Consider the following 12,185-nt stretch of genomic DNA (forward strand, 5'->3'; position numbering starts at 1 on the left):
ATGTGGATTTTTATAAGAAGATTATTCAAAACTGGTTTTACTATATTAACCATGCCCATTAATACCTTAGATCAGAGGTCCCCAACCTTTTGGGCACAAGGGACTGGTTATATAGAGAGAAGTTTTTCCGCAGACAGGAGGGGGTGTGGTTTTGTGTGCTGCCTGCATGTCATGGATGGGGCTTTGCTTGTTTGTGTCGCCTGGTTGCTAGCATACCGCAGCCTGGTACTGGTCCACAGACCGGGGGTGGGGGACCTCTGCCTTAGATCAATATACACACACATATATACTTGTAGGGATCCAATCATGAAACAGTAGAAATATATCCTGACCCTTCCTCCTTCATTCCCAATTGCTTGTATTTGAAATATCAATTTGTCCAAACCTTTAAATGCAGCATTCAGACAAGGAACCTGTGGTTGTAATCAAGGCCATAACAGGAGATAAAGAGTTAAACTTTAGATTCCTTTTCTAGAATCTGTCATCCTTTTCTATTAGAATCATATAAATGCTTCCAATGCTTGCTTGGAAGTAAAGAAAAAGAAATGTCTATTTCCTTACCTGTAGTCAAATAACTACAAAGGGTAGTTGAATCTGAACTGGAATGGAGTAAAAAGATGGGTAGTAAAGATAAGAAGGTAAAAAGGTGGATGGTAAAGGATGGCTCCTGACCTTCGCTCTTTCCGCCGTGGTCTGAAAACTTACCTATTTGAACAAGCCGGCCTGGTCTAATGGGTTTGGGGTATTTTATTTAGTATTTTTAATTATTTATTGTAATGGGCTAGTTCTATTTAATCTTATTTTTAACTTTTGTATATTGTATTTTTATTGCCCTGTACACCGCCCCGAGTCCTTCGGGAGAAGGGCGGTATAGAAATTAAATTAAATAAATAAAATAAATAAATAAAGGTGAGAAGATAAAAAGATGGATGGTATCTTCATTACAATTATTAAGATAGAATTAGCAAGAGATATTGCAGAGGAAAATAAATGTGTAAACTAATTTGTATTTAATCACAGGAACCTTTTCTTGTTATATTAAAAAAGCATTTTGTGAACAGATGTCACTATCGACCATTAATTCAGAAGTTTACTGTGAAACATTATAAAAACTCACACACATCCGTAACAAGCATTGGGGCATGCTGATTTCTGGTGTGGTTTTGGTTCACGATAATGCTCGCCTGCGACTGTTAGACAAACCCAAGAACTTTTGAAGCAGTTCCGTTGGGATGTTTTTGATTCCCCCCCTCCAGAGCCCAGATTTGGCACCGTGCACCTACTATTAAAGAATTTCAAACCTTGTATTTGAGAGTGTCTGTCATTGATAACCAAATGGAGGTTTATTTCAGAATTGCCCTCGTATCTATGCATGTATGTATGCATACAATTTATAGGCCCAAACTACCCTGTGCAGCATATATTTAAAATAAATATATTTAAATAAATATTTAAAATAATAATAAAAACAAAAAAACAAACAAAAAAAACCCAGACAAGAGAATGTGCACCATATGCAACAATACCCTAAAATCTGAGAGAACAGACAGATTTTCAGGGATTTTCAGAATTTCAATAAATGTAAGCCATATGGATCCCTGAGGGGATAACAATTGGAGAAGGCAGGTCCCATGACAGAGAATTTGTGCTTTCTAAGTCTTTATAGATGACATTGTTTAATCAAGAGAATCTACCACACCTATTCTCACCAATCTTACCAGACAGGCAAAAATGATAAAAAATTGGCTCTCTCTCAAATAACAAATTCCTATGCTATGACGGACTTTACAAGTGATAACCAGCAACCTGAATTCTATCCAGAATCTCATTAGCAGCCAGTGCAGCTCATAGAGCTACAATATTATATTAGCATATTTCAACATACCAGACACTTCATAAACCATGATATTGTGGATCAGCTGTAACTACTAAACAATCTTCAGGAGCAGCATTTAAACAAGTTCAGAAACACTGCCAAATTATTTTCAACCATGTTGGAAATGAGATAGGGTCATCCTTACTAGATAGATCAGACAGGAAACACAGCCAGATAAGCTAATTTTAATTCATTGTAAAATTACCTAATTAGAATATTGCTAGTCTGAAAGAACAATTCTACCTCTGTCACCTTTAGAGCCCAATAATCTAGGAAGGGTCCCTCTTGAGCCCCTTGTTCCACCCACTATCCCTCTTATCTGACATTTCCCAGGCAGCAGATCTTGCCTGGTCTCCTAAGCTCACTTCCACATAATATTACAAGTAACATCAATCCTATAAGGTGGTCCAGATTAAGAAACCAATGCCAAATAGGTGAGTCCTGCTTGAGCCATGAAAGCCAGCTGGGTCACTCACTCTCAGCCCAAACCACCTCACCACATTATTTGAGTTACAAATAAGTCAAGGCAGCGAACATCTTCCCACAACAACAAGGGTGGTTATCATGGGAAGATGTTTGCGGCCTTGGGCCATTTGTAAAAATAATAAAGGTGGGATACAAATAAATAAAATAATAGAGTCTTGCAAGTCTGAATGTGCTTTCTCTTAGCTTCACTTTTGTGTAAGCTAGAGAAGCGCTTGTTTGAGACGTTTTCTCAAATTAGTTTCTTGCCCCGCTTATCTGATCATTATATTGCTGGCAGCCCTTCCTCCCGTTTTTCAGAACCATTCCTTATCCTTTTACAGACAGAGGATAGAAGAGACTGCTTTTGACTTTCTTGTCAAAATGTAAAATTAAAGCACTTAAGTGTAGCAATTAGTATCTAAGCATTTTTTTTCTGCCTCCGTTCCTTTTTTATTTTCCCCTTGAACACTATGTTCCTTAAAATGTCATCTTAAGATCAGGGACTGTCATTTTACTTGGGCTATAAATGTTACACAGAGCTATTTGGGGTAATGATACAGATAAAAAAATGTTCAGATAAATAACATATATTTTCACTTACCTACTTTCAAAGCATAGAATGATGCACGTCAGAAAAAAGTACTCCATTGCGTCTTTAGTACTATCACAATAATAACCCAAAATGAAGTTGGAAATATACAGTAATCCTAAACACTATGACAAGAAGCAGAAAAGGGGAAGCTTCTTTTCACAGGGAATAAAACTTTACAAATTGAAATTGAAAACAGTTTTAAGCAGACTATTTTGAGAAAACAATTATAACATACTAGTTGAATGGAAAATATTTGGGATTGCTATTGGTTTCATGGAGATAATTCTGAAGGCTGAAGCATAATGGGCAAGGAAGAACTCCAGTGAATTCTCTCCCCTCCTGAAATAGAAAAAAACCTGAGTGTGCAATGAGACATGATAATTAACTGTCTAAGACTAATAGTGTTCTTCTGTTTCAGAGCATGACATAATAGATGTAAATGTTAATTCAGTCAGGATTAGCAATGTGTTCCAGTCTCAGACCGCAGTTTTGATGACCTTCAGATGAATGTTTTGTGACATGAAACTTTTGCCAGAAGAGGATGATAACTTGAATGCTCTGCTCTGATTTTTAATGTTCTCTGTTTATCCTATAATCCAAATTAGTCTTGTAGTTTTGCCAAGAGACCTAGTTTTTTTTTCCTCTTGTTCATTGTTGTCATTTTTTAAACATTGTATGAATGTCTTATATTTCACTTATAATTAAAATATATAAATATTGGTTGTACTCAATGCAATCTTAAAACTCGATATGTCATCTGTGAGAAGGCATTGACTGGCAGACAGCTATGCCATGCAGAAGTTTGCTTATAGACTGCTTTGCGGGGAGACTGGTCCTCTCTGTGTGATTCAAATCATTACTCAGTTCAAGTTTTCTCTTCTGTCCATATGAATAAGGTCTTGTTTTAAGTTTGTGCATATGATCTCCATACATAGTTATACAATATGGATAGTCAGCTTCAGGTTTTCACCATTTGTTGCTGAGAAATCATATCAATAGAAAGTTCTATAGTTACAATTAGAAATTCTGCTTGCATCATGTACAGAATTGGGAATGCAGTGAGGTGTACATTCTACTTACTAACCTCCATCTTTTGATCCATCAGTAAATAGAAATTATTTGAGCTAAGCTGAAGTTATATAGAAATGTTGTTTTACTCTACACCAGGTCCCCAACCTTTTTGGGCACCAGGGATCGGTTCCGTGGAAAAATGTTTTTCCATAGACTGGTGAGTGTGTGGTTTTGTGTGCTGCCTACATCCCACAAATGGAGCTTTGCTTGTTTGTGTGGACCAGTTGCTGGCATGCCACAGCCTGGTACCTGTCTGTAGACCGGAGGTTGGGGACCTCTGCTCTACACATTCCCCAGGAAATGCTCACACACTAACGTGGAAGAGTCAAACAGTTCCTGATGAGAAAGAAGATACAGACTTCTCACCTTTTTTTAATCTCAGGATCTGTGACTCCCACAAGGGGGGGGAACTCACATCAACCCTATTTCTGTTGTAGATTGAAGTGGTGTGAAATATAGTTCTAGTTCGTCATCTAGTTTCCTTTGGCCTTGCTCTAGTTACAAATTGTATATCAAGTATATCAAGGAAATGTTCTTGATCCTTGAACATACTAAGTTGTCTATTTTTGTTTTTCTCTTATTAAAGTAAAGGTAAAGGTTCCCCTGCACATGTGTGCTAGTCGTTTCCGACTCTAGGGGCCGGTGCTCATCTCCATTTCAAAGCCGAAGAGCCATCGCTTGTCTGAGGACATCTCCGTGGTCATGTGGCTGGCATGACTAGATGCCAAAGGCGCATGGAACGCTGTTACCTTTCCAGGTTGCATTTTTACGTGCTTTCGAACTGCTAGGTTGGCAGAAGCTGGGACGAGTAACAGGCGCTCACTCTGTTACGCGGCACTCAGAATTCGACCCACCAAACTGCCGACCTTCTGATCGACAAGCTCAGCATCCTAACCCACTGAGCCACCGCTCACTGGCATAAAAATAATCAAAATTATTTGTAGTGATAGAAAGTATATAATTTAAACAGAAGAAAACAGAGTGAGATTTGTGTTCTAGTAGGACTATGCTAGTTCATTAATTCTGTAAAATTAATGTTTCAGTTTCTCAGTTGTAGGTCTTTGCTTATCATAAGTAGTTGTAAGCCGGTGTCAAATATCTGTTTTTGCTTTTTCTTTCTTAAGGGTCGCAAGAGAGAGGCAGAAAAATATTTCTTAAAAGCAATTCAGCTGGATCCTATGAAGGGAAACTGTTATATGCATTATGGTAAGTTAGCTAATAAATGTTTTCCTTTACATTCTATTTTATTGTACAAAATTCTTTATGAATAATTGTGGATTTTTTATTTTAAAGTACTGGCAGAGTATTATTTGAAGGAAGAAGTAAAGCTACCTTACTACTGAATAATTCACTGGGGCCTATACAGCCAGTGGCATAGCCATCAATTCCCAAGGAGATATCAGTTGTCATCCTTCATCAGTAACCCATATAAGCATATAAATGGGACTTTGACATCTCAAAAAAATTGATTTGTGAGCAATATTAATTATAAACTTTTCTTTGTGAAGTGCATGATATTTAAGTGCGTTGCTTTTACTAATTAATTTTTATTATGTATAGAAAAGTGTTTTGTAAGACTCTTATACTTTTCCAGTATGCTGCAAGATAAAACCCAAGAGAAACCTTTTTGAAAGTATAGTGAATAGCTGTAGGGCCGTGTAGAACATTTCAAGACATGTTTTGAGCTTTAAAGATATTTTCAAGCTAAAACGTATAATTTATTGATAGTTTCAGCCTTACTCCACATGCTCTTTATACTATTCTGATGATGCTGGAAGAGTCTTAATCTCAAAATGAAACCACTTTAAACTAAAAGCATTTAGAGTAAGGACATAATAGTATCAGAACTCTTCAGTAAAGTTAAAACAAAATCTTCAGTTTATTTCAATGTCAAAATAAGGTATTTCAAGCTGAAAACATTTCAAATTAAAATTGTTTTATATACAATTACATTTTTAATTTGAAATGTTTTGAACTTGAAATACCTTATTTTAAGCTTGAAATAAATTGAAGACTTTATTTTAAGTTAACTGAAGAGTTCTGATACAACTGCCTCGATTCCTAACATGGATGAATGGTTACAAAAGTTGATGGAATTAGCAGTGGTGGCCAAATTGACTGTGCTGATAAAAGAAAAGAACATAAGTATTTTTGTTTCTACTTGGAAAAAAATAATATTATGATTTTGTTTTTTACCGATTAGACTGATTTGCTGATACAGACATGGCTAGTGCATACTACCATAGAAATGTAAAAAGTTTAAATTTGATTTTAATGTCTGTTTTTACGGCAACAGAGAGAGTCGGAAGTCAATATCTTTTGTTTCTTCCCCTCCCTTTCTTCACATCTTTTTTGTTTTCCCCTTTTTTACTGTTGTCCACTACTATTTACTTTTGTATTCTCACATTTTATGTTATAAATGAATAAAACTAATAAAAATAAATAAATAAATGTTTTGTATACAACTATCAGGTTTCATTTATAATTGAAAGCTCTTTAAAATTAATTCCCTTGCAAGGACAAATGGATGAACATTTGCCCTGGCATAACTATTATGGAAGAATGTTTAGAGTTAGACAATTAGAATTTAGGCCACTAAATTTTATTTATTTATTTATTATAATTTTTAATTGATTTTCCAATATTATAATTGTATCATTTAAAAGCAACATGGTGTCTGGGTTACAATAGTTCCATTTTGTATAAGTATATGTTATTACAAATCTCCAATTTGTTGTAGCCAATATTTCCTCTCTTTTTTCCTTTAATACATATTGTCTCTTATCTAAATTAATATACTTCTTATTCTGTCCATCAGTTATTTAGTGGTTTTCTTACATTTGTCAATACTTTTATATATTTTATTTATTTTAACATTCCATCTTTAAAGCATCAATCATCTTATAAATTTTCCCAGCTTTAATTTTGCATTAATATTAAAGTTAAATGTTTGAAATTTCTCATTTCCATATTTCTGAGTGACCCCTCTTCCCTTTATCACAGTTCTCTTCAATATTTAATAATCTAGATACACATCTTATCTATCACATTTCCATATCAACAGATTAATAGTATAATATAATATTCTTGTTTTCATTATGATTTCCACATACTGCAAATTCAGTAGCCAACATTTCTCCCATTTCAGCATTTAATACATCCTTTCTCTTCTCTTTAATATCTGCTTTTTTCAACATTTCTTCTTTTTAAATCTCCCCTGTAAGTTCAATCGCCACGGTTTCTGAAGGGAGGGTTAAAATCCCCCTCCCTCTCCACAGGGGGGAAGGTGCTTAGCAGCTTATTTAGGTGGAAATAAGAAGGTTAGAGTATAAGAGAGGTAGATCTTACCCGGTCTCTTCCACGCTGCTTAAATGTTGCCTGGTGGTAAGTGTGACTTTGGCTGTCTGCAGCCTAGTGGCCAGCCATGTTGCTATGGCCAGGCACTAACAGGAGAGTTGCGGCTTCCCTGCATTTCTGCAAAAGCCCCTTCTTGCTGGTCGCTTCTCTGGGGTGACTTTTCGGTCCTTTTAGGACCCCCTAGCAATGCGAAACTGGACATGGAAGATGAGAGCCATCCTCCAAATGTCCATAGTGGCCGTGTCCTTAGGCCACTAAATTTTAATCAGCACATATGTGTTATTCTGTATGAGTGTGCATGTGTGTGTTTGAAATGCTAATTACAGAATATACATATGTGTTGGTCCTGAATGTGTTTCTACTCTGTTACATTTGTGTGCAGTATGCAAGGGGGACTGGATAAACTGCATTGGATCATGCAGATGTTACATTACCCAGATAATAACATCAGTGTGAGAGTGTGTGGTTTGCTTGCCCTATGTTGTGGCCCTGACCCCTGAGCCTGTCCTACCCGAGGAAGAGGACTCTGAGGATGATGGGGAGGAACTGGCAAGGCCTCCCTCTCCGTGACCCTCCCCTCTGGCAAAGCCTGTGTCTCCATCTGAAGGCCGACAGGAGCAGCCTGTGATTAGCTAGGCTGGGAGTGAGCCAGAACAGCTGCAGCAGATGGAGCATAGCAGAGATGAATCATGGCTAGATCCCCGAGAATGGCGTAGAGCCAAGCGTTTACAGCAGCGTAGGAAGAGTAGGAGGGTCAGGGATTAGCTGAGTCACTGAGCCACACCCCACAAGGTACAAAAGGGGGTGTGACTGCTCTCAGGACTTTGTGACAAACAATAATTTAATCAACTTCTGGTCACATCTTTGGAATTCTGTCGGATTTACTACCTATTTGAAACCCTGGCTTGAATTCTTGACAACGCTTCTGTACTTTTGCTTGTTTGCTTGGACTCATTTTGAGTAATTGTTTGGAAGTTATCACATTCCAGGGGACGCTTGAGGTAACGAGCCTATTTTGGCTGACTGTTTATATTTTGCTGTCAAGGCCTTATCAGAAGGCAATTACTAAAGCCTGAGGAATTAACCCTTGCTAGTTGTGCCTGCTTGTCTGTCTGTTTGTACCCCGGAGGGGGGGAACAGAACACCCTGCCAGTTTTGTGGGGGGGGGGTTTCCTTGGTAATATCTTGATTAAGCTGTTATTTACTGCTCAGTTGGTTATCTCATGTTAATTCTGGGATTGATCACTGCTTATCTAAATATAGGCTACTGGAAAAGATGTATTCTGTCCTTTTTGTTTCCTTCTTAATTTTTAAAAATTGTTTCTTTTAAATGGTATGTAAATGTGATTTATGTCTGTGTCTGTTGATAGTTGATTTGTCTGAATGTCAAGCTTCCAGGAATTCCTTAGTGGTTGGTATTTAGCTTGATCTAGGATGCTTTCAGTTTCTCAGTTGAAACTATGGTTGAGTCTGTCCATGTGTTGTAAATTTTCATAGTATCTCCTGACTGTTACTTGGTGTTTGTAGATATAGTCTTCTGCCTGTCTATCCTACATAGTGACTGTTATAATCCTTATTCTGTATGTTATAGATTGCATCTGTTTTTTTTATTCTTGGATTACTGGGTCTTTACTTTTACTTAGGACAGGGGTGTCAAACTCCCGGCCCACAGGCTGGATGTGTCACGTGGAAGCCACGCCCACTCCAGCTCCGGCAAGAGGGTAAAAGTTGTGATACGTTGCAATACGTCACATGACACAGCGAGTTTGACACCCCTAACTTAGGATGCTTTGAAGGGCTTTAGTTGGTTGGTGTGCTGCAATAATGCTAAATAATGCTATATGGGTGTAATAATTTGTTGGTTATTTCTGATAGGTTTTTGACGTATGGCAATATTATCTTTTTTATAGCTTGTATTGGTTGTGCTACATTGGGTTGTATGGTCAGGCACTTTTTGTTAAAGCTGTGTATGTATCCATTTTGTTGGAAAATATTGTATAGGTGGCCTGTTTCCTTTTTCTAGTATTCCAAGTTGCTGCCGTGCATTATCTGAATAACATTCTTACGGAGCTCCTCTTATGAGAGGTTGTTACTTTGATAAAGGACCACTGGTTTCCATGTTTCTGCTGCTGATTTTGTCTGATTCTGTAGCTTGATAATAGTTTTGAAACATTTGGCAGTAATGCCACTGTTCACAATATATGCCCAGATTGTTTAGTATGATTCAATATGTTCATGGATGCTTATACAGATAATCCTTGATTTACAGCCATTTGTTTATTGAATGTTTAAAGTTACAACACTACTGGAAAAAGTGGCATGACTGGTCCTCGCACTCATGACTGTCGTAGCATTCCCACAATCATGTGATCAAATTCAGGTGCTTGATAAACCACATATTTACAATGGTTGCAGCATCCTGGGGTCATGTGATCATCATTTATGACCTTCCCAGCTGGTTCCCTATAAGCATAGTCATTGGGGAAGCCAGATTCACAGTGTGATTTACTTAATAACTTCTGGCAAAAAATCAAGTGCAACTCACTTAACAATCACTTTGCTTAGCAATGGAAATTCTGTTCCCAACTGTGATCATAAATCAAGGACTAACTGTATGTATTGTAGGATAAGGTCAAGAAATATCTTTTAAAACTTGTATTTACCTATGAGATTTGATTCTTTTTAGTATACTGCAACAGACAAGAAACAATGACAAAAAAATTCTGCCAAATAACACTCTTTCTATTAACAACTGCTGAGATTTCAAGTACATTTTCCTAATAATTGCAAAGCATGTAATATTTCTGTTTTATAATAAAATTGATTATTTGCATTAAATTACTGTAATTATGCACTCACTTGATATAATTTACTGATCATGTAGCTTGTTCTCTAGCTGAACCTGCAGAGTTTTTCTTTGTTAATGTTTTTAATTTTCTTTTTAGTTCATTTTGGTTAACATAGCATGCAGTTAATAATTCACAATGCAGATTGTTCTCTTATTGTAAGTATAACTGGATCAGAATGATCTTAGATTGCTGAGAGCATTTTGGCATATTTTGTAATGCTTTGAAAAGAAACACTACAACCAAATTAAAATTAATCAGTAATTAATTGCTGCCCTCTAACCTGTCAACAAGTATAATGTTTTGTTCAGTTGTTCTAAAATTTACATTTAAGTTACAACCACTTGCAAATTAAAGAATTGTACTGCATTTTTTTGTTCTGTTAATAGAAGTTTCTTTGCTTCCGCAGAGGTTTCCCTGAATAGAATTTAGAATAAGGTTGTCTTTTTAAACCCAAATTTACTCTTGTTTTTGCAGTATCCTATGCTGATGCTTTTTTGGAGCATATTTGACAATTAGAAAGGGGGAAGGAAGAATCAGCAAAAACAGTCTTTATTTATGGAAACTATCATTCATACAGTAATATTATGTACATGTAACCCTGTCAATGTTAAAGTGTGATTTTTGCTATAATTATTAATATCTGTTTTTCAGGCCAGTTTCTGTTAGAAGAGTCTCGCTTGATGGAAGCAGCAGAGATGGCCAAGAAAGCAGCTGAGTTGGATAATACAGAGTTTGATGTTGTGTTCAATGCGGCTCATATGCTTAGGTCTTTTTATTTCATTGTCTTCAGTATCACCATCAATATTTTACTGCATAGAATTAACATTAATATGCATACAGTTTTTCCAGAATGAAAACAGAAGATCACATGGCATTTCTCAGCTTCATGCTTGTATACATTGTGTACATCCTGCTTTTTAAAATTATGGCTAGATCTGATTAATGAAGACAATTCACACTGGAATCCTGTGCCAATTTTGCCGTTATTTCCTTTGCCATTTTTATTGAGGCTGTACAGAGTCTAATGCTTACATAGCACAGAAAGTGATTACTACTACATTCCATTCACTTTATATTTTAAAATCAGCAGAGTTTTCTTTTTCCTGATAAATGAATATAGCAAATGAAGAAAACAAGTATAGAAGAGATTTGAAGCCAACTCTCAATTTTAGAACCAACAATTGGTACCACAACTTTGGGTGGTATAGTGATTCAGGTACTAAGTTTTAGTCTTTCCTTATGCACAGAAACCAGTTGGGAGATTTTGTACAGGTTGCTCCTTTTAAGTCTAATCAGCATCAGGTTCTGCAACCAGCCCTTCATTGCATCATGCATTGATTGTTTCACTGTGTTGAAATAAGTGAATGCAGTGCAAAACAAGTAAACATTGCAACCAAGCAAAATGAATGTTAACCATCAGCAAGAACAGGTGGCCATTTTTTTTGTCGTTGATCATATCATCTCTGAATTACTTATTCAACTCAATCTCTTGAGCTTGCTTTTTTAATGTGTGAAAGCTGTAAATTAACCAAAATAGATACTTTTTGTATCTGTTCAAGAGCATCAACAAGCATTCCTTCCTCAGGCTCATTTGGTGTGTGTGTGCTTTTCTTTCTAAAGTGAACACAGTGCTTTCTGCATTGACTTGTTTGCACACGGTTGCCACAGACGCATAGGCTAATCTATTCAGCTATATAGAATTATGGTGTCATTCAATTCAATGGCTCTTTACAAATAAATGACAAAGCTTCTAAAGCAAGCATAACCCCTGGAAACATTTCTATCCCTTTGCTTCATTGCTGGTTTAGATATATTAAACTACTGTAGTTTGCTATATCTGAAATTTGGAACAGCATTTTTAACTTTAATAATTAGTATTATAGTGGGATTTAAATTCCAATTTTAAAAGCTAAGACGTGAATTAAAATTGTTTACAAGCTAATTTATAATTGTATATATAGAGTAAAATGTTTGT

General features: G+C 36.3%; 1 protein-coding gene across 1 annotated transcript in view; it reads left to right on the top strand.

Moving 5' to 3' along the window:
- TMTC2 (transmembrane O-mannosyltransferase targeting cadherins 2) overlaps nucleotides 1-12,185 on the top strand; it is a 217,662-nt gene that overhangs the window by 174,114 nt on the left and 31,363 nt on the right. Inside the window, exons 9-10 of the mRNA XM_083365136.1 lie at nucleotides 5,129-5,210; nucleotides 10,862-10,976. Of these exons, the coding sequence (XP_083221262.1) occupies nucleotides 5,129-5,210; nucleotides 10,862-10,976 (197 nt within the window). The remainder of the gene's footprint in view (nucleotides 1-5,128; nucleotides 5,211-10,861; nucleotides 10,977-12,185) is intronic.

Source organism: Vipera ursinii (assembly GCF_947247035.1).
Source record: "Vipera ursinii genome assembly, chromosome: 6".
NCBI lineage: Eukaryota > Metazoa > Chordata > Lepidosauria > Squamata > Viperidae > Vipera > Vipera ursinii.